Below are 23,213 nucleotides of genomic sequence, written 5' to 3' on the forward strand. Positions count from 1 at the left end.
AAGAACAAAGGAAATTTTCGGTATTTGCTCACTTTGGGCATGATGAGTGAGGTCATCAAAAAGTTTTTTGTCAAAAGTTACCTTATGTGACAAGGATCTTGTGCTAAATTTGGATCTTCATCCAAAAAGACCCACTAGATCAAAAATGAAGGGGTGGTACAGGAAAAGCCACCCTAGTTCTGGACCGCCGCTAAAAGCCTAGGTTGAATAGGGGTAAGTAAAATTTTACGTGCATGTGAAAAAAGCTTTATGGAACTTAACAAAAAATGAAAAATCTTTTTACTTCTGTTTTCATGAAGCACAAAAATGATCATGATTTCTACTTTGCTTTCCAGGCAAGTTACTTCAAGTGAACACGGGAGCACGTGAAGTGTTATACTTCGAAGCTCCACGTGGAAAACGGCAAGCCATCAACAGCACTGAACTTGACAAAATCACGTGGTCGTCTTGGACATGCGTACTAGGGAAAACATGTGAAGGGATCTGGGCACCAAGATGTGACGTCACAGACATAAATGCAGCAGATTTAACGAAAGATGGCCAGATGTTAGCTACAGGAGATGATTTTGGATTCGTCAAGTTGTTTAATTACCCTACTAAGGTATGCAAAAATATCACTAACACTAAACTATCACTAACACAAAGCATAACTGCTTTACGCTAAGTACTCAAGTGTACCGGAGTGATGGCTTAGTGGTCTAAGGCGTAAACATCATAAACTAGGGTTCCCGGCTCGAATCCTCGCTCTTTCCCATGGCCCTTTCGGTTAATAGATAGCAAATATGGCTGAAGGTGGATCTCGTGAAAAACAATCGAAAGAATTTTCTTGATTACTGGGTTTTCTACGTAAAATATTTACTTTATCTATAGAGTGTCCGATTGTCCAAGTGTCCGAATCCTTTACACAAACAGTTAACTAGTGAAGTGTAATAAAAGTATGATTGAATGTTACTAGAATGTTACATATACAAAAAATAACCATCATCTAACCGATATGTGTTTTTCTTTTTTTGCATTACTTTTGTGTAGGGTAAGAATGCGAAGTGTAAAAAATACAATGGTCATTCAGCACACGTGACCAATGTTCGCTGGTCACACGATGATAAATATTTGGTATCTATTGGTGGTGCAGACACCTCCGTTATGGTATGGCAATCACTTGATTACGAAGAAACACTTACTAACGGTAAGTAAGCCTTTTTGGTTTTATTTTTATCTTGAAAAGTGAAAACAATGTTTGTTTTGGAAAAGCCATTTACTCGAAATCATAATACATCTTTTCTAGGTCCTCCAATTTACTAGATTTCCTCAGAAGCCTTTGCCCAGAAACTTTTTCCTACCCTCATGCATAGATTTATAAAGCCCGAAGGGCAAGATGTCGTACTTTTGCTGAAAAGTGTGTCGTAGTTAGGTAGGAAATCCTACCTAGGTCACGTGACATTACAATATAATTTCAGCACTTGACCACTCAGAAGCTTCGCGGGCTTTCGAAGACAATAGCAGTAATATTTTTTGCGATATTCACTTTTTTTTGATTGGAAGAGCTTAAAGCACGACATCTAGCCCTTCGGGCTTTACAAATCTGTGCCCTCATGCAATATCTTTTCTCTTCTATTTCTCTTACTCAGACACTGGGAACGAGTCAGAAGAAGATACAGATGAAGAGACTGGGTACGACAGTGACGTCGAACGAGAAAAAAACATCGATTATTCCACCAAAATATACACACACCCAATTCGTGCCCAGGCTACCAATGGAAACGTCGTCAAACCTCAAGAACAATCCACTAAAGTAGATTCCAAGTAAATTATTTTAATTATTTGAGACTCCTCCGCAGCTAGTCTAAAATTTTTGAACGAGATCTAAGCCCAATGAAAAAAGCTTCAAGGACATTATTACACTACACAGCATTTTCAAAACATAAGAAATAACAACTTTTTCTTATACAAATTTTTCATGTTGCCTTACATAGTTTATTCATAATTTACAAGGCAATCAACAAATTTTATTTTACAGAAAAGTGAGTCGTGGAAATTCATCGCAAGCGAAGATTGAACACAAAGACCACTCTGACGGAAAACGAAAAAGGAAACACGAATTTAACGTGAGCATTGCATATATTTTCATTTTTCATCTGAAGATCTTGATATACCTCGTGATATACTTTAAAGGCAGAAAGTTTCACAAATTAAAAACTAGCTGAATTTCAAGAATCTAGTTTTTGCAAAATCTTTTTTTGGAGGAAATTTTACTTAAAATAAAAAAATGTTTCTCCAAAAAACATTAATTTTCAAGGGCTAGAAATTTATAATAATGAGCAAAAATGTGAGCAAAAGGGTTTTTGCGAAAAAGACTTTGTTGCACCTACAGTACTTGAAAATCATAGATACATCTAATGTACAAAATACTTTCTCTAAACTTTATCACCTCTTCATTTTCAGGAATTAGAATTGGAATTTATTCTCGGCTACCGTGGTTTTGACACGCGGAATAATCTTCATTTCTCGTCTGACGGCAGTTTAGTGTACCATGCTGCAGGGGCTGGAATTGTTCATGACACACAGACGCAAGAACAAACTTTTTATTTGGAACATACTGACGATATCATTTGCATGTGTTCCAACCAAAACCCTAAATTCAAGGTACTGATTTTCTTATCGACCGCCGTATACAAAAGTAAAGCTACGGTGCACAAGGTCTCGGGTTCTATTCCCGGCTGGTTCATATAATAGACTACATACTTAGTATAAAATTATACTTAATGCCTCTCAGCTTGATGCTCAGCAATAAAAAAAACGATCAAGGGTAAGTGGAGCAATTCAGGGGAAACGTATGGCTCTTCATCTACCTTTGGGTGACACAAGGAACCTTCCCGTCGTCCCCGACTCCGATCGCAGCGGTCGCAGACTTACTTACTTCAACCACATATCAACGAAAAAAAGTTAAACATATAAAACTAGTTCATAAGGGAAAGTATTCGCTTCAGTTGGCGTTTAAGTAGAACAGTTTGCGTAAAAATTGACGTCACTAGTATTTAACGTTCCGAAAAAAAAAAATTGACGTCACTCTTCGGTGAAAAAGTCACGTCAAATAAAAAAATGATTGACGTCAAATACTTTTATCATCTACATAATATTTCGAGAAAATAATAACTGTAAAAAAATTTCCAGTTCCTAGCGAATGCCGTTTGATTCAAGATGCCGTCTTTAATGGAAGCCGATCATTCTTTTATTAAGCATCTTTTCTGCGAGAAAAGTATTATTAATGAAGTATACAATGTTAGAAATTTGTTCAAAGTTGATCGTCAAATCGATCAACCGATTTATAGCCTTCGAAGGTTATTCAGAGAACAAGAAAAACGACCGCGTAAAGTGCAAGATGAACGATTTTATCTCGAAAAACTTTTCAAAATTCGGGATGAGAAAGTTTATCGCACTTTCGATTTGCGTTTCTTGTTCGAAGAAGACATCCAGACAGCTGATGTCACACGTGAATTGAAATCTCTTTGCGAACCAAGAAAACCATCATCAGAGTTTGGAGATGCGTTGAATGTTTTATCAACAAGTCAACAAAGGAGATCCATCAGTCTTTATATGCCGTACGATCTTCCAATCGAAACCAGCTCTGAATGCGAATTTCTTGGTAAGTTTTTCTCCCTTTGCTCATTTTCTTTAATTTAATCGCTGGTCTTTAAAAACCACAAAGACACAATATTAACGATTGGTTAACATCATAATAAACTTGATAAATTTTAGTTGCAAAATTCACCAAAAACAGCCAAGACTTAGAAGTTTTGTTTACAATATCAAGCATAAATTTTCCATGAATTTCGAGTTTTTCACGTTCTTTAACTTCTTTAATTTGAAGATTCCTCAGATCGATCTCTTGGAGAAATCGTGGTTGGTGCAAATGTCTCTGAAGATGAAAGTTGTCCATTTTATCATTGTCCATGTAATAAAGACTATCTGTCTTCTTATGATAGCGATGAAACAACCGAAGAGTCATTGGAGTCCAGTATCCAATCAACTTGCAGCGCTGAACCATCTCCACAAGGCGTTCAAGCCTCTCTTAAATGGTTGATCCCAAAACAACCAGTATCTCATCCAAAGAACTCGAATGTCGTTGACACTGTTGGCAAATCCATTCAACAACCATCTTCTCAAGAAGATACCGAATCTGATTCTGCCAAACCTCTTTCAAAGAAATTTGACAGTCCACCAAAAATGTTGAAAATACCAGTGGAAATCAAATCACAAAAATCCTTCATCAAAACAAAAAACAGTGAATATGCGGTCGGCAATGTTGTTGATTGTTCGAAAAAGATCAATGGACGTCCAATGTTTCCAGGTTTGGTGGTCGCTACAATGGATGGCCCTGTTCGTATTGGTCAATCTGGTCAAATTGAGAATTATCAAGTCAAACCTACAAGTGTTCTCAGTGCAAAACAGGAAGCTTGCATCTCTGCAAATTCACTGGTTGCAAAAGTTCAACAACAGCCGACCACTAGTGGTTCCCACGTTGAAAATCAACGACAAGAAGAACCTTCAACAGATGGCATGGACACAAAAGAAAATTCTCTGTTCATTAGTTTGTCTGAAAGCGCTCTTCGTTTGTTCGCTGCATATCCTTTGTATGAAGATAAAAATGAAGATGAAACAATTTTCGACGAGTACAAAGAAGCAATCACACCTTCTGCCAAAAGAAAAGGGATTTTCAAAACCCTCAAATCATGGATGAGAAAGAAAATCTGCCGGCTGAATTGTTTCAATACAACCTCAGAAACAGACACCATCAACCAGGTGTAAAGAAAAAATATTTTTAAAAACCTTGGATAGATGAAATTGTAAATAATGTAGCGTAAATAAGTATATAATTGTAAATAGGTTCACAAAAAATTACAAAAAATAAAATCACTCAACTTGGTTCCACCCACTCAGTTGTATAAAAAAGAAACATTTCCGTTATTGTCTCCCCCGGAAGCTATTTGAGGCTGTTTGATAAAATAATGCACAATTAAACGACCTGGAAGTTTAAGGTGCCATCTTGATTCGATTTCATTTGTTTTGGAAGATATTAATGTATGGGGTGATGATTTCTTTCAATTAGTCAATCTGTTATTTTTGTTATTCGGACCTCATGAAGTGATCGTAGTACTCAGAAGAATATTTCTTGTGTCATTTTGAAACTCTTTAAAACCTCACAAACTTAAATCAAATTCCGAGGGATTTTTCAGACACGCTGTATCTACAAGGACTGCCCTAAGATGCAAAGCTTTAAGAAAAATTTTCATTTTGCACCGGAGGGAAGGAAAAAACTACATCTTCGCTACATTGAAACAGGTAGATGATGTGAAATCGTGACACTTCAAAACCGTTTGAGTGACATCAATTTAAACTATTCGCACTCGAAAATGTTTTGTCTTAATTCGGGTCAAAAGATTGTTGCCAACCTATCAAACAAACGCCAACAATCGTCAACCAATAACTGTACAACTTTGTCCTGACTTATTGTCGCGACCTCTATACGCCTGAGGATTCCAAATATTGATCTATAAACTTTATTTGTTTCCTTTTCTCCCGAGAATGTCTTTCTTGTCCCAGTCTATTTTCTCTTCCTTGCCAAAGTTTGTTTTAAGGATTTAAATTGCTATTCTAGTAAACAAATAATGCGGCCTTTCACGCAAAATGTTTGAGCTGGTTTAACTCCTATGCTGGTTTATCTCCAGTATCTATGCTCTATCTCCCTGGGTGATTTCATTGCAATGATAACAAAAAAGAATATCAGTTCATCGCATGATTACATACCCAGAATAATTTTCTCCAGCCATTAAGGACCACATGTGTATTTATTTATGTTTAAGTTTTTTTCTAAACCCGGCGTCCCTCCCTACCTACCGACGCCACTCCCTACCTACCGACGCCAGAGTATGTTATATGAGAGGGATAGAGAGAGAGTCTTTCCGATGAACAGAACAGGCCCTATCCTGTTGTATCAGAGCATGGTTCCCAACTCCTCTCACATGGCATGGGTTGATGCGGGCGAAGGTACATTCAATTGCCAAGTGAATTGCATTGCCGTGTGGTGATCGATCTCCGACCTCTCCTGCATGGATTGTCAAGACTTAACCACTACACTACGGTATGTTGTAAGGAAAGATATATTCGTAATTTCTCGTTTCAACAGAATATTGTGGCAACAGGTCAGATCGGGACCAACCCAACCATCCATGTCTGGCAAACTACCAACAAACAAACACTCTCTATCATCCAAGGTTTCCACAAGAAAGGTGTTTGTAGTGTCAATTTCAGTTCCAGTGGACGATATCTGGTCTCCGTCGGCATTGATGATGAGCACTCTATTGCTGTTTATAAATGGGCGGATGGTATGTATTCAATATTTCGCACACACGATACAGACACCATCTTGATCTTTCCACTTTCTATTTCACCTGATTAATTCTTGGAGGGCCAAACGTTAGGATGCGTGACATCTTTTCTAGGACGTAACTCTTTGAACTTCTTTTGAAAGTTTCGAAAGTGATTTTCGCAGGGGGTAAGCTAACAAGGCTCTGTAAACGTTTTTATTGGCCACAGACCGATTGATCTTTTAAGTCTAAAAAGAATGAGATTTTCTCTGAAGAAGTTGATCTTTTCAAGATAACGTGCTATAGAATTTCTTGAACTTTTGTTCATTCTAGGCACGAACGTCGCATCGGCACCTGGCCATACTCGTCGTATCTTCGTGGCCGAATTCCGTCCAGATTCCGACACAACTTTCGTGACGTGTGGCGTCAAACACGTCAAATGGTGGTCTGTAAAGGGCGGAACTCTCGTCTCAAAGACCGCCAATCTTTCAACTTATGAAGGTGGAAGTGATCCTCAAATGCAAACCATGTTGTCTGTCGCTTTCGGACCTGTAAGTTTTATTTTAAAAGTCTAAACCGCACCTAACTCTCGCCGATTCATTCAAAGTTCGTCCTTGAAATATCAGCTCGCTTTGAATGGGCAGTGATGTAAACCCCTACCTTTGGCCAATTCTCGACGGCCCCCGTCTAATGGAAACTTTAAGATGTTAACTTGCTCTAATTGATCACCTATCCTATATTTTGTCGGGATAGAATAACCATTTATCTTAGACGGGGGAAATTTTTGTCGTTAAAATATTTGTTACATACTGAGGGAAATATTTATATTCGTTCGGGGAGAATTAAAGCCTCGATTGCCCCAACATTCCTTATGAGTTTGATAGAATATACCTTTCACTACTTGATGTTCGATCCATTCTTCTTGCAGAACGATGTCACTTTCACCGGAGCAATGAGTGGAGAAGTTTTTATTTGGAATTCTCATTCTTTATCACGTATCGTGAAAAATGTTCATTCCGGTCCTGTTTTTACCATGTTCACAACTGTTAAAGATGGCCTCATCGTCACCGGTGGTAAAGAAAAAGGGTATGACAAATATCTTGTAACATGAAAGTAATCTAATGTCATTGTTAATCAAAAGCGTTGAACTGAAGGATCATTTTATAGCCAAAGGTTCAGGCAGGAGTCGCTTATTCTCTGGATTTCTTCTCTAAATCATAACCCTTCGTGATTGCATACTTTACTTAAGCAGCATTAAGCAGAGTGGTGTCATGGGCTATTTTTCTTTCCTAACAATCTGTTGGGGTCTGAAGGATTGATAATAACCTAAAGAACTCATGACAGACTAAAGAACCGATGCCAGGCTAAAGGACCGATTATAGGCTATTTCGACTTGACGATCTCTTTGTTTTTTGGACCTACCCCGGTGGAGGTCCTATAAATTAACCTTTGTCCGTTCGTCTGTTCGTTCGTTCGTTCGTTTGTTATTAGCTTTCCTCAAGATTGACTCGTTAGTTTTTTCTGATTTTTTGCACAAAGATGCATAACTATAAACCCTCGAATGTGACGGAGCCCGACTTTCAAAAAAAAAATTTTTTGGGCAAATTTGGGCCAAAAAACGGCTAAAAAACGGGTTTTTTGGACTTTGTGAAAAATTAGTTCGTTAATTTTTTCTGATTTTTTGCATGAAAGTAGGGTACTATCGTAGGTAAAAGATGGCTTAAGCGAATTTTTGCAAAAAAATTTTATTGGCTCAAAAAACGCATGTTTATCTATAAGAATCACTATTCATAAGCATACATCAATGTTCTTAGTCAAATAACTCAATTTTTTGTATGAGATAGATGTTTTTTTTGCTCACGAAGGCTTACTTTTAAAGAATATATGTGTTTAGACATGTTTTCATAGAAAAGCTAGCCAAATTCGATATTTTTTTATAAGCACACTATCAATTACTTAGGTATTAGCTTTTCTCGAGATTGGCTCTTTTATTCTTTATGATTTTTTGCACAAAGATGCATAACTATAAACCCTCGAATGTGACGGAGCTCGATTCTTGGAAAAAAAAAATCTGGGGTAAATTTCAGCTAAAAAGAGATGTTTTTTTGCTCTCGAAGTCTTGAATATGAAAGAATAGAGCATGAAATTTTGGTTTCTAAACGTGTTTTTTTATAAGAAACAAACGACTAATTTTAATAGATCGTCACTATTTGTGTTCTGAATGATTGTTTAATGGTCACACTTATGTAGATATCAATTATATATGTGTTAAATGCATAACCAGGTAGGTCCATAAAAGTATCACTTGTTCTTTTCAGTTCTGACGGTAAAGATTGTACGCCAGTCAAGTTATGGGATCAAGAATTGAAACGATGTAAATCATTCCAAATCGGAAAACCAACTTCCATCAAATCTGTCTGTAGAAATACGAACAAGGTATGTCTTTCATTACACACTTAATCAACCTTTTAAGCATGGGGAGGCTGGGTTCGAGTTTACCAGGGAGGAATGCTGTCAAAATGTTTTGAGTCATTGTATTGACATCCTTACAGACAAAATTATGAAGGTTCATTGAATGAGCACTCGAAAAAACCAGGCGTTTCCAAATAATTCATACGAAATAAAGCATATTTTTATACCATCCTTCCTCTTTGGTTTCAGAATAAATATTTTCGGACTTTCCTTCTCATGTGTGGATGAAATATTTGAAGCATCCATGTTGTCTAACGGTTTACTTATGTTCTTAGGGATTGATTCTGGTTGGTACGATGGATAACGAAATTTACGAAATCAACGAAAAGAGTGGCAACAGCAAAGTAAGCTTCTTTATTTCTCCTTGGATTCCATGAAGTATTCCTAAGTTAGGTGAAGTTTTTAAAAAGGTCATCATGAATAAATTTGCCCTTTCGAGAGTTGATGGGGAGATATATTATTGTTAGCTAAGTTTCCTAGGAAAGGGTTTTTTTTTAATGTTCATACGTTCTGTCAACGAATTTCACCTAACAATCCACATTCTGGATTCTTGACCTTGAAAGACTGGATTCTCGGTGTTCGCGGTGTAGATGTGCTTTCTCATTCTGCAATACAGTTATACTAAATCGGACCTGAAACAACACAGAAAAAAGCCAGTATTCTCATAAGCCAGCCATTTGTCTTTATTCCACCAACAGGCGATTGTTGAAGGACATGGAGACGGTGAGATGTGGGGCTTGAGTTCTCATCCTTCACAAGAAATTGCTGTCACTGCCAGTAATGACCAATCAGTCAGAGTATGGGACCTCGCTTCCAAGGTTGGTTCTCTCCAAATTCATTCTTTTAAGGGGCATCATTTAACAGCATTTTAAACAAAAGAGAAAACGTTAGGAGCTTCGCGCCTCGCGAGTATAAATTTTGAGAACTTCTATTGTTTATTCTGCATTCTTAGCATAAAGACCTTTTTTGTATATCACGAAAAATAATACGTTTAAGACAAATTCAAAACCCTTGTTCTGCCTATATGTATTAAAGAGTCTGGGGCGATTAAGTAGAATTTGCCTGTATACCAGTGCCTGAGGAATTTTTAAGCTAGTTTTGTTTGTTCTATTAGTTTCGAAATATCCGTTCGGAGTATGAGATATGTACACCTCCTTTTGCGAATACCTCATTAAGAAGGACTTTATTGCATATAAGTTTTATCGCTAAAAGTTACAAACGGGAATTTCATGAAACAAATTGAAATTTTAGATTTTGTTTCAATTCAATATTACACGGCAAACTTTGACACAAGAATTTAAAACCCATGGCATTCTTTCCTTTGTAGCATATGCTTCGTAAGGCAGACATGGGTTATCCAGTCAAATGTTGCTGCTACTCCCCCGATGGTGGTACAATTGCAGTTGGACTCAATACGGGTGAACTTCAACTCCTTGACGCAGAATCGTTGAAAAGCGTTGCTAAGAAACGAGATCGCAATAAACCAATAACTGTTGTCAGGTAACGAGGCATTCGATTTCCTAAATCTTTCATTATTATTACTTCAGTAGATTCTCTATTACCCAAACCTGTCTCCTCGACTTGAACTATTTGTCTACCCCTTTCTCTTCAGCTAGCAAATCCTAATAAACCAGTCCCTGAATTTTGATATCCCCATAACTCGAACAAGATTTCGTACCTCGGTCTATGGTGTTTAAGGTATCCAAGATATTTAAGAACCCTTTTGAGATAGTAAATCAATTCTCAGCATCAGCTTTGTAGAATATTCTCAAGGAATTGTTTGATATTAGATACGCTATTATTGTTTCCACTTTATAGCAAAAATTAGTGCACTCCTCGAATAGTCTCCTTAATTTTTTTCTCAGTTTTTCTGGTGATGGCAAACTTATAGCGGTCGGTACTGAAGACAAATCCATCGATTTCTACTCCGTTAAACCAAACATCAAAAGAGTTGGCTACTGTAAAAATATACCTAGCTATGTTTCCCAGCTCGATTTCTCAAGCGATGCCAAGTTTATCCAGGTAGGTGAAACAATTTCTTAATTTTATTGATTAAGGAGGAAGGATTTCGGTGCAAATAAGGCTACTGCCTGGTAAGAGCACAATCTTCTGATGATAGGCAATCTTACTTACGGATCGTCAAGGTGCTCTTATGCAGACATGGTTTTGCAAAAATCGAGAACGTTTTTTCCAAGAAAAGAGTTTATGAAACTTAAATTCGAGAAATTTTGCGATTTTTTGAACTCGCATATCTTTCTACGTGCAACTATCAAATTTTGTCAGCGGAAAAAAATCTGGGGTCTTACTAATCGGATGATTTGTTAACAATACATTGGCATGACGTCATCAACTGTTCGTCAGTGAACATAAACAAAACCTTTGAATGTTTCGAATTCTTTCTTTTCGAACACTCGGTCATGATCGATGAGGTCTTCTTCATAACTCCTCTTTTTGTGTTATTCAGACGTTTTTGATGACCTCTTTGATATTCTGTAATACGAATCCTCAATTTAAAGGAAGTCTCGTTAGAGAGTCAACAGAGTATCTAAACTATCTATCAGACTTCAATCTATTTTCATGTTAACTTAAGGGTCTTCCACTGACAAAGGCTTCTGTACTAATCATTCTTAATCTAGAATAACAAAAATAAAACGGTTTTATCGTTTATGAACTATCGCATATGATTTGTAAGATTAAGGTCCAAAAGTTGTTTCTGAGACCAAAAAAACAACACCAAAGGTAAGTAGGATCACATGTTTCATAACACGTGTTCATATTTTGATTACAAATTTCAAGAAATTGATTTGCATGTGTTTTGTTAGCTTTTTTTTACAATTACGGATGATATTTTGAAAGGTCATGAACCATTAACGTCGAATTTGACAAGATCATTCCGTATCCCATAGGACTAACCTTTGGACTATATTAATTCTGAATTTGGTGTAGGCTCAGGAAGGGAGTTACCGGTTACCTGTGTTCCTTTAAGGTCCAATGATGGTATAATGCATTCAATTTGTGTATTACTCCGAAAGAAATGAATCATTACAAACTCTCTATATCATTCTTATCCTTAACGATCTCATCACTTGACCTTTGATGATATTTTACACTCCGTCAGAGTAAACCCCATTTTTTTAATCGGAAATTGCTTATTTCCGACAAGCATTTTAAATAAGAACAGTGGATGATTACTTATGATTATTTAAAATAAGGTTCTATTCGTGTTATATCTAATATCCGGGCAAATGCTGGTATAAAAAAATTTGACATGATTTGGCTATACATCGGTGATAAACGCTTCCTTTCATTGTGATCCTAATTCTCTCAGGCATGACTCTCTCGGATTCAAATACTAGTTTTAGAATCTAGTTTTATGTTGAAAAAAAAGATTTCCATCCTTTTGAAATTGAATGAACACTCCTTTTTATGGCGATACCTATGATTGCCCATCCCATCTTTGACCTACATGAGAGATATTCATAATCTTTTCCCTTTACCAGACAACTTCCGTAAAAGACCAACCACTGAGTTTTTTGAATGCTTCTCGCTGATCACTCCCTTTAATTCCAAAGGTCGTATTTTTAATATCCTCGCTACCATCTGTAATAAATAAGAACAAAGTACATCAGAACCTAAGACTTTCAGGTCAAAACTTTTAACAATAATATGTTGAGGACATTTTAAGTCTTGAAAAAAAGACTCTAAAAGAGTTCCCTTTCTTAGGGAATTAGACTAAAATACTCACAAAAGGCTGAAAATAAGAACATTTTAAGAATATTTTAGGTTATGAATCCAAAAAGTTAACAACATTCGTAGACTTTAAAAAATTTTTGGATGTTCTTATAAACGTGTAGAACAACACCCTTCTGTTATTCATACAGGTTACTTCTTTAGGGTAAATAATGATGAAGCTTTGTTGAATATTTCAGTCTGCTTTGCATGATGGGAACGAATTGATATTCTAAATAGACAAAAGGATGAGCATCATGCCGATTTTAATTTCCGATGTTTTAAAATCGTCTGACATCAATTTCCTTATTTATTGCATACATAACTCGTTTAGAATTACTGAAAGACTGCACAATCGATAGGATATTAGATTTTGCATTCGAACACCTGTTTAGTGTCCAGGCCCCTTTCATTCGAAGAACATAGCAAAAATGAGATCTATTAGGTTTGCACTCAATACTCATGTTGAAAATACAGGCCAGGCGGAACAACCGTAAAAGTGGGGAGGCTGGAGGCTCAAAATGAGATAAAATTTAAAAAACATTTGCTTAAAGGTGGGGAGGCTGAAGTCTCCCCAGTCCCCCCGCTTGCGCCGGGCCTGAAATAAAAGCAGATTTGAGGCAATGAGGCTTTGTTTGATATTGTTATTTTGGTAAAAGATGATACATCAGAAACGTCAAAGGGCAGAGTTTTTTGAAAATCGTTTAATTCGCAGCTTCCTTCCGTTCAAAACAACCCTTAGCCTTTAAAACCGAAAGAATATTACTTTTTCACGTGCTTAAAAAAAGACTGGACCCTAATAACTTAATATTGATTTTCTCATGTTTTAAATCGTCAAATAGCCTCCTCTACTGATATATTTTTGAAAGCATTATGATTTATAAGTTTTATAAGCAGCTTATCATGCAAAGCCATCTTAAAACCACGTGTGCAAAACATTCGAAGTTTTAACTCGTGGTACAGGGCCTGACAAAACTCAAATTTCACCAGATCGAACTCTTTACTAAGATTTCAAAAGCTGCTCAGATGGCCCAACCTTTTTATTTTAGCTATCCTTTTACATCGCGTTGTAGAAATTTACCTCTTTGAGATTATCTTAGAATAGGTACTTATAATCCATAGCCTGCAGTTTGAATTTTAATCGATCTGCCAATCAAAAGGTTAAACAGATGATCATGTACCATGCAACAAGGGAGGTTAACGTTCCTGTCCCTGATGCGGTGCAAACCACTGTATATAATGTATTAATTCTGACGTAGTAGTGTAAGCAATACTTTAGGTTTTCATTACGGAGTGTAAACATGGTTTTATCATTTGAGCCATTTGTAATCCATTTTAACTTCATTAAATTTCAATGGTCATAAAGTTTTGTATTGTGGAAGTGCCAACAATCTCCCGCTGTGAGAACAGTATGTTAAATACATAACACACGCAATGTCAAAAAGTTATGACGTCAATGATGCCCGTTTCCTAATTTCATCAGATAGGGTTTTTTGTATAGTTTCATAACTTAATGTAATATTTTGTTTTGAGCACTTTAAAAGCACTAGTGAAATGCAAAATTATTCGATTTACATTCAGATTCAATGCCCTTCAATGGCATTTTATATCTTATACGTCGAATTTTTCTCATTATAAATTACTTTGGCGACGTTCAATCTTCAATGAGTTCAGAGTAGATTTGAAAAATATCTAAAAGTTCTATATTTTACGAAGTGATTGTTATATTGCTCCTGATACACGTTTTTATAAGAACAAACCGTATCAGAAAATATATTTTCGATGACCAAAATATTAAGAACAAGTTAAGAACATTTTAAGGCTTTGCGGACTCTAAAACACCCAAATTTCTAAGGAAAAAGAACAAAAATACTCACTAAATGGTGAAATTAAGAATATGTTAATATTATGTATGATAATTATTATGATATTTTAATTCTTGGCTTGCAACTCAAAAAATTAAGAACACTCGAAAGCCTCAAAGATATAAAAAACATGTATACAGTTAGAAAGTTTTGTCGTCTTTTTGAGGACACATAACGTTCCTTTCCCATATATCGTGAGATTCATAGATCAAAATCCATAGCGATACCACCATATGTGTGGTACCACTTTGATGGCAACGATATTGCCATTTGCTTGAGGTTAAAGTCAAGCAGTGATGGCCTATCGGAATGTTTCACAGTCAATTGTTAAGAATCATTCGTTTTTAATAAACCATGGCTAATAATATTACTTCAGGACGACTTCATGCAGGGAAAATGCATCACGAAAGGGCTTCCCTCTCAATTCTCAAAAAATCTAACTCAGGTCAAACTTACTCGTACTGCCCTGTGCTCTAAAAAATATGTATACGCATGAGTTACTGAATAGAAGAACCATGAACCATGAAACTTGTAAATTAAATGCCAAGGTAAAGCGGAAGATTACAACAAAAAGTTCTTTTCTCCAAACCTTATTTTAAAGTTTGAGAACTAAAGCCTCTTCTTCGATTTTCCACTCGGTCGAAATGCCAAGCTTAAGCCTTTTTCCTCCTCCTTGATCTCTCGGTTTGCATTACAGTAACATTTTAATATGATATCCTGCGATCTCCTTTGACGTAAGCCTCGCTTCACTATATATGATTACATTTTATACAGGCAAGTTGTATTGGCTTTCATATGGCCTTTCAAGCCTGTGTATATTTTATTCAAAGCGCCCCTAGGTTCAGATCTACCGGTACAGGACCTAAAAAATCCAGAAGCAGCCACCGATGAAAAATTCGTGAATACCTGTTCTTATTTGCCAGCTGGAAGGATTTTTCGATTTTTAGAAAAGATCCCCCAATTTCCAGGGTACCAATTTTCTACTCAGAACAGATCAAATTACTTTTATTCGTTACTAGAACAGATCGTGTTTATCCAGCCAAGCAAAGCTAAAGCCAATAGAACAGATACTATTTTCTGAAGAAAAAAATAGAACAGATCATAAAACCGGATTTCCTGTAAAATATCTGTTCTTATTTGCCAGCTGGATTTATTTCAATCCTAGAACAGATCATAAAAATTAGTTTTCTTGAAAATATCTGTTCTTACTTGCCAGCTGGAAATATTTTCAATGTTAGAACAGATCCCTAACTTCCAGCTGGAAACCTTTAGAACAGATCAGAAAGGAGCGAGTGTTTACGATGCGGAACTTATTAGAACAGATAACGAATTTCCAGCTGGAAAACTTATAGAACAGATCAACTCGACGACCAAGATCGGTCATAATTTTTGCTTATAGAACTGATCGAAAATTTCCAGGTTGCAGATTTTTATGTAAGAACAGATCAATAATTTCTAGGTAGTCAAATTTCCTGTTTTTCTTAGAACAGATCGCTATTTTCAGCTGGAACATGCCTTTAGAACAGATATTTTAAAGAAACCCCTCGGTGGCTGCTTTCGAAAATCAAGTGATCTCCGATGATGACAGTGACACTTTGTTCAGAATCATACATAGGTATATAGAGGATGTTAGAATATTTCAAAATTAAGGTTGAGAAGTTATAGCAAAGATGATCTCGGCAATTTTTTGATGTATTTATGCACTTTCCAACTGGTTATCTGAAAACTCAAAAAATGTTTTTATGTCTTTACGTTTATTTACTTTTCAATCAAAATATAGAAAAATGGATGGTATTAGTTGCACATCAACAGATCTATGTATTATTGATATCTGACGTCATCAAAAGATAGTCTTACCCTTGTCATGCCTTACTGACCTTTTCGTATATCTGATCTACCGCACGCGAAACTTGATTTCTGTGCAAAGTATCAGTAATAACGAGGATTATTATTTACTAGTAGAAGAGCAGTCGCTTGAAAATGAACTATGTGTTTTAACACTACCATCTACTTTTAAATAGCTACAACAATCTTGATATTTTTACCCTCTCCCCCTTGAGAGACCTGGGGCTGATACAGTATCTCAAAAAATTAACTTTGAGACGTAATATTTTCTAGACTACATTTTTACAACTCAAACAATTTTTTATACGGAGCCAAGGTTAATTGCAACTCCACCTTTATGGTTAATCCTAATGTTTAATTAACCATCATTTATTTATGACAGTTATTCAACAGGCTCCCCACAGAATGTGATTTTTTTTGTAGGTTAGTCATTTGACATGGCTGCCTAACCACAAATTGTTAGTTCTCTTGAATGACTTGTCAGAAAATCTGCCGTATACTATCGTCTGATTTGAATGATGGCGCTACGATACTTTTCCCCCCATCAGAATTATTAAAAGCAAAAAGTAGTTGAGCTCCAGCTTCTGGACTATTGAATGCCTGTTCTTTTTGTATACCAAAATTGAAATTTTCGCCAATTTACTTGCTTCTCCAAGTCATTTTCTTAACCCTTTCTTCTAATCTTGCGCATCTTATCTTGGGAGCACACAAATTCCTGCTCAGATACTCAGCATCTGCCTTTATATGAAAGATTCATTTGTATAAGAGCTGTTGACCTTCCTATCTTTTTAGGCTCTTAATATCGGGAACCCTGAGAAGTAGCTAAAAATTCCAGGTTCTTTATCGCTCGCTTGTTGTTGAGCTGATCTTTTTGGAAACGCCGAAACGTGATGGAGGATTGCCAATGATAAGAATCCAAAAATAAGTAGATATATGCGTGCAAGAATGTGTAGTGTTTTGATCATGTTATCGTTGAGTTTGGTTGGTCACGCGGTGTAAACTAACCTCAAAATACACGAAAACATCGAGATAAATTGATAATTTTATCTGCTTAGCTCTTAACTTTATAGTATTATCTCGTAGTAAAACTACTGATAGAGATTACACCACTTTTGGCATGACATCATTTTGACACGGTAGAAAGATGTTTATCATTTTCAAATGGTAATTTTTGGCTTCTTAAAACTACTGTAAAAACCTTTTATGTTGTAGAGGATTAGAAGCTTGTCTCAGCATTACTCATTGACCCGTGAAAGTCTTTTAGCTTGTTAGAATTAACGATAGCAAAAAGGGGGAAGGAATAGGCCTTATCCAGAATATTTAGAACTACCTAACTTGGGCACTCATGGGGAGGACAGGTTTGTTCGAACAAAGGAAATTTCGAGCTATGGAGATTGCTTTATAAGGCATTTTCTACTGAAGGGATAATAAAACATGTTCGAGTTAAGGAGGCATTCGAGTTATGAAGTCTTCTTAAAAATTTTTAATTTAACCAGCTGCAATATTTCACTCACTGGTCTGTTCAACCTCAGATTATCTAAAGACCACTGCAATGTTACAACATTAAAATATTCTGTGTAACACGTTAAAGATATTAGTGATTGACAAAAATGACACGAAAAACAGACAAGGACATGTATTTTCATGTACTTTTGACATGAAACTGATCTAGCCGATCAAAGTTATTACTGTAACAGTAATCTGCTTTATCAATTCATTGGTAGAACAAGTACTTTCCTTTGTTCGTTTGTTTACATACCTCCTCAATCCCTCGAAAAACTTGTTTTCTAAGAAATTCATTTCCTTGTTGTCTTTCCATGGTTGCATAACGTAAGACACTTTGACATTAAACGATAAAGTAACTTGGTAGTTTGAATATACCATTCTATAAATAACAAGGTGTACTTACATTAGAAACCTTAAATAACTTAGTAAAAGACACCTCAAAGATTTAAAGTTAACAAAAGTAAGCTCTTAAAAACTGCAAATAACTTGAAAGGTATTTAAAAGATCAAATATCAGATGCCCAACAATTCTTTAACTGGCCTAATTTCATCGACTTTCATGGAAAGCCGACTATCCCGAAAAACTAAGTATCCTGATAATATCCCTTTCCTGCTTATTTCGTTTTCCGGCTAGATAATGGTTAATTTCCCTGCCTCTGAGCCTTCTAAGCGAGTTTATGTATTTGCACTTTTGAGGACAGTGGAGTGACTTGGAAAAACCCGCTGTTTTGACCGGAAAACAGAGTACGGTAAAAATGATTGTTCACCGTCGTCCTCAGTCAATCAGGATTTAGACAAATCAGAAGCTAGCCCTCTCCGTCACTGAATAACACGATGCATAAACTCTATTCATAGAGGTATAAAGAAAAACAGGAGTTGAATGTGTCGGTAATTGGTCGTTAAAGTCTTTTGATTTCTTTTATAAAATGTATCAAAAGAAATTCTAAGCTCGCCCGATGAAATAAGACTTTTTAGTAGAACTCAAGTTTGCTATGAACATTCTAATAATCAGTATTGAAGATTCTCGCCTTTTAATATACGAAAATTAGATAAAAATTCGTCCACGAAGCAAGTTTATGTTCCATTTCGCTATCCGTTCAATTTTGTTTTGAAAAGATATTTTCTCAAGCCAGAAAATGAAAAGTTCTTTATAAGCACACACGATTTCAGACTCAATGTGTAGACATAAAGGCGCTGGAGAATTTTGGAGGAAAGTATCAAGCAATAGAGTTCACCTTAAGGAAAACATTGATCGAAAAATCTTATCATTTGATGAAGGATTGCCAAGTTTACAAGCCTGTTTTTAGTCCAAATATTTTCTTACACTGATGTCAGAAACAATGAATCTCGTCTCATCTAATTTCTAAAGCTTAAATGAGCCAATAGGATTTCACCTATGGATAAAAGAGCTCATTAAAAATGCACGATATATGAGATTATGAGCATGCATACATCGTAACTTTTTTAATCGTAGGGCGAGCTTGGTTACAATAGCATACTTCTCCTGTTTCTTTATACCTCCATGCTCTATTGTTCTTTGAGAGAACTTGTACTGTGTATATCGGCTGCCGTCAAAGCTACCTAGAAAATTCTTTTAGATATTAAATGTGGTTTTCATTTTCAGAGACTCCAAGATTTGCAAATATTTTTTCTATTCTCAAAAATCGCCAAAACTGAAAAATGATCTCATATTATTTTTGTTTTCGTAAAATAAAAGAAAAATTAATTTTAACCCATTTAATAACTGTCTTTTGGATCTGCATATGAATGAAGTTATTGAAATAGATTTTTGATTTAAAACTTATTAGCACCAAAAATCAAATAATAAAACTCTTTCTAGCTATGAGGCCCGTTTTAGTTTTTATTATCTTGGACCCCTGGAACTCTTGTGGGTTTTCCCTTTATTTTTTAAACAAAGAAAACCCCCTATCTCCAAAGAAGAAAGCTGCTTGAGCTAAAAGCTTTCTTGATTAGAAAAGGAAACCCCCTTGCTTAAACTAGTAGGAACATATGAAAACATTTTCTTGTCTTAGATTGATTAATATTTGATTATCTGATTTCATGCAAAATTCTTCCATGTTTCTTCAGCGTTTTCGAGTTGTTTTTTTTAATCACGTTATTTTGTTTACTTGTCAAATGATGAAAAGTTTCATTTAAATTTGGTAATTCAATCAACTTCAGTAGAAAAATTGAAAAACATCATCCCAAATTTTCAATTGTTTACAAGGGTTTAGTTTCCAGAGCTTGCACGAAGTATTTTTAATCCACTCCAGCTGCACTTCTTCGTTGTTTTGATGATGTTGAAATAAAGAAGAGGGCGGCACTGTTTTTCGCCCAATGTCAATTATACCCCTGTGAAATCAAATTACAAGACCTTAAATAATAGATTTATTTAATGTTTCCTTTGTTTCTAAAACGCTAAAACGAACCAATAACAATTTCATAAAATTCATAAAATTCTAATCAAATTTGCAACCCGCTTTTTTTCAACTCAAAAACATGTTTTGATTTTCCAGAACGTTCATCTGTTATCGAAAGGCCATTGCAAATATGACTGAAAGGCTCCAAAAAATTAATTTGATTTCCTTTTATTTTTTTTAACTAATTACAGAAAAGACTTATTTTCTGGCTTGGCCTGAATTTCTGCTTTTCGGTAAAGAAATCAATTTTGATCCTATTATAATTACTGTCTCCGAGTATATCTTTGTTTCTGAAGGGTTTTTCGGAGATCTTCGAATACACCTACTTCTCACAGACCCGGTAGGATTCTTTCAGCCAGTGGGGATAAAAAAAACGAACTGAAACTCTATAGAGATTGATAGTCCCATATTTTTTTTGACTGGGGATTTCAATTTCTTTGTTTTCAAGTCAGAAAATTCAGTTGGGATGGGAACAATAGCATAATATTTTACAGTGAGGATTGGTTTATTTGATTATTTTCAGTGGGGACAAAAATTGGAGAAAAATTTTCTACTGGAGACGATATTTCGGCCAATTTTTCCAGTGGGAAGGGTTCACAGTGGGTCTGTGAGAAGGGACATCCCTCATCTAATACCCGCCAAAAACCTTTCAGTAATTTTTTCTTCTCCTTTACGTCCTTTACTCAAAGACCGTTATTTTGTCGAGTAAATGGTTCGTGACTCGAGGCTTAATTAGTATTTTGTGTCCTTTTTACGAAGCGAAATCTAATCAAGGAAGATATTGAATGATAAATAAGTCTTTCTTCGTAAGTTTTAACCCAATTAGAAAATACTTTCAAATTTATTTTAATAATTCTATACATACAATATGGAAGCCAGCATCATCACGAATCTATTTCCTTATGAAAAACTCTCTTCTCACAGACCCACTATTGTCCCAGTAGAAAAATATCCTCCAATTTTTGTCCCCCCTGCAAATAATCAAATAAACCAATCCTCACTGCAAAATATTTACTATTTTCCCATCCCAACTGAATTTTCTGACTTTAAAAACAAAAGAATCGAAATCCCCAGCAATGGGAATATCAATCGCCATTGATTTTCCCTCCGTTATTTTTATTCCCACTGGCTGAAAGAATCCTACCGGGTCTGTGAGAAGGGGGTGTTTTAAGTCTTCTTTATGGGCATTCGGGTCGCAGACTTACTTACTTACTTATGGGCCTTAGGACCGTCTATTGGGGATTTTCCTCAACGCCAATTTACTAGTACACAAACACTGCATGGTGTTAGCACAGTCTGAAAACTTTGATGGTCACAATAAAAAGGAAGGAAAAAAACAGGTTGAACCAACTGGACACAAACTATTATACATTTTATTGATTGATAACAGTAAACTTTTTGCACGGTAAGTGGTAACTTTCTTTCTTTAAAACAATTCGTGTGAGTCACGGTATAACCAGTCAGTATCTAATGTTCCAGCTGTGATCGAAATAATACGCAGAAAAACATAGTTCATGGAAAACAGACTTTCCTTCAATTGACCGAATCTGTTGTGAAAGTTAAGTCTAATTATCATACTTTTTCCAAACTCATCCTTATTTTTCCTAAAAACCTAAAAATTGTCAAAGACATGTTCAATTATAATAGCGGGTCTCTTGTGCAAATGTGACCTTAAGGGGGGGGGGGGGGGGTTGTAGGGGCTCGAAATACCGTTTTCCCGTCAAAATTTTTGCTGAATCCCGAAATCCCGAGAATTGAAAAAATAATAACACCGTCACACCGGTTTGTACAGGTTCAAATACCGACATAATGACAAAAAATAAGGCCAAATACCGTCACCGTCTGGTTTTAAAATACCGTTTTCCGTCTTTTTTTACGTCAAATCCCGTAATACCGTACTAAAAAAGGGCCAATCCCGTCACACCGTAAAAGTACAACCCCCCCCTTTAAGCACATGAATGCAATTTTTGTTATTGTTGCATTCTACACTGTATTCATGGAGCGCAATGGACAAAAGAAATTATCCGCCAAAAATTAACTGAGCATTTTAATACTATCTTGCTGATATTTACAACACGCTTTGTAGGATTGTTTTTCTCTGTCGCGTGTTTCCTACTGGTGATTTAATCTTGTTGTTTTTCATCTATTCGGCCATTCAGTCAAAACAACTGTCAGTTTGCATTACATATTTCTCATTCTCTTTTATCCTCTGATGCTCGAAGGATTTTGAAGGTGTAAAAAAGCATCGTTAATGACAGCACCGCCTTTATTTGGTGAACCCGAGGTCAACCTCTTTGGGGGTTTCCACACTTTAGACAGCTTTGGCAGGCTTTTATATTCTAAAAATTTCTACTAACCACGTTTTATAATGACACCTTACTTTGATGGGAACATTTTGATGGAAGCTTAACCTTCTTAACCTGTGGTCGATGATATTTCCCTACTCCACTCGATGCAAAGATGAAAAAGGATAACCAGATAATGGATTTGACCTGACAGGGTGATTTTTTCCCGGGAAATAATCCAACAGTAACGGAATTGCAAAGATCTTTGTTGCAATTTGAAACCTGGTCTAACACCTTGTCTCAAATTTATTTGACCTAGTACCAATCTTGAATAAGTTTACTACTAAAATAGCAGCAGCTAGACATTAATTAATTATTGGTTTGAGAAGATTTAAACCCAATAAAAAATATAACGAGCTTAAAATTGAATTGACCTGACTTGAAATAAGAAACGAAAAATTCACCGTAAATTTATTGTGCTATTTTGTTATCATAATAACTCCAGATTTTTAGGCTTAGCACCTTTTCTCCAAGAGTTACGAAACGCAAAATCAGATTTTGATTAATTTTTTGTTGTCCTGTTATAACTGTATCCGATTACCTTGATTGAGACTTTTCTGATTGGCTTATTGTTGAACTCTTTGAAAATCCTTTTTGTGTGTCGCCAGACCGATATCACTTCACTCATCACCTTTTATTGTAACGATATGTGTTTTGCCTTTTCGTT

At 35.8% G+C, this 23,213-nt stretch overlaps 1 protein-coding gene across 1 annotated transcript in view; it reads left to right on the plus strand.

The window, feature by feature from the left end:
- The window catches only part of LOC136820760 (echinoderm microtubule-associated protein-like 6), a 112,578-nt gene that overhangs the window by 21,840 nt on the left and 67,525 nt on the right, over window positions 1-23,213 (plus strand). The window contains exons 23-35 of the mRNA XM_067076983.1: window positions 336-601; window positions 1,030-1,186; window positions 1,629-1,803; window positions 2,018-2,105; window positions 2,443-2,643; window positions 6,185-6,383; window positions 6,699-6,916; window positions 7,294-7,451; window positions 8,684-8,801; window positions 9,113-9,181; window positions 9,536-9,655; window positions 10,165-10,337; window positions 10,703-10,859. Coding sequence (XP_066933084.1) covers window positions 336-601; window positions 1,030-1,186; window positions 1,629-1,803; window positions 2,018-2,105; window positions 2,443-2,643; window positions 6,185-6,383; window positions 6,699-6,916; window positions 7,294-7,451; window positions 8,684-8,801; window positions 9,113-9,181; window positions 9,536-9,655; window positions 10,165-10,337; window positions 10,703-10,859 — 2,099 coding nt within the window. The remainder of the gene's footprint in view (window positions 1-335; window positions 602-1,029; window positions 1,187-1,628; window positions 1,804-2,017; window positions 2,106-2,442; window positions 2,644-6,184; window positions 6,384-6,698; window positions 6,917-7,293; window positions 7,452-8,683; window positions 8,802-9,112; window positions 9,182-9,535; window positions 9,656-10,164; window positions 10,338-10,702; window positions 10,860-23,213) is intronic.

The sequence above is a fragment of the Clytia hemisphaerica genome, unplaced genomic scaffold (genome assembly GCF_902728285.1).
Source record: "Clytia hemisphaerica strain Z4C2 unplaced genomic scaffold, Clytia hemisphaerica genome assembly, whole genome shotgun sequence".
In the NCBI taxonomy this organism is placed as follows: domain Eukaryota; kingdom Metazoa; phylum Cnidaria; class Hydrozoa; order Leptothecata; family Clytiidae; genus Clytia; species Clytia hemisphaerica.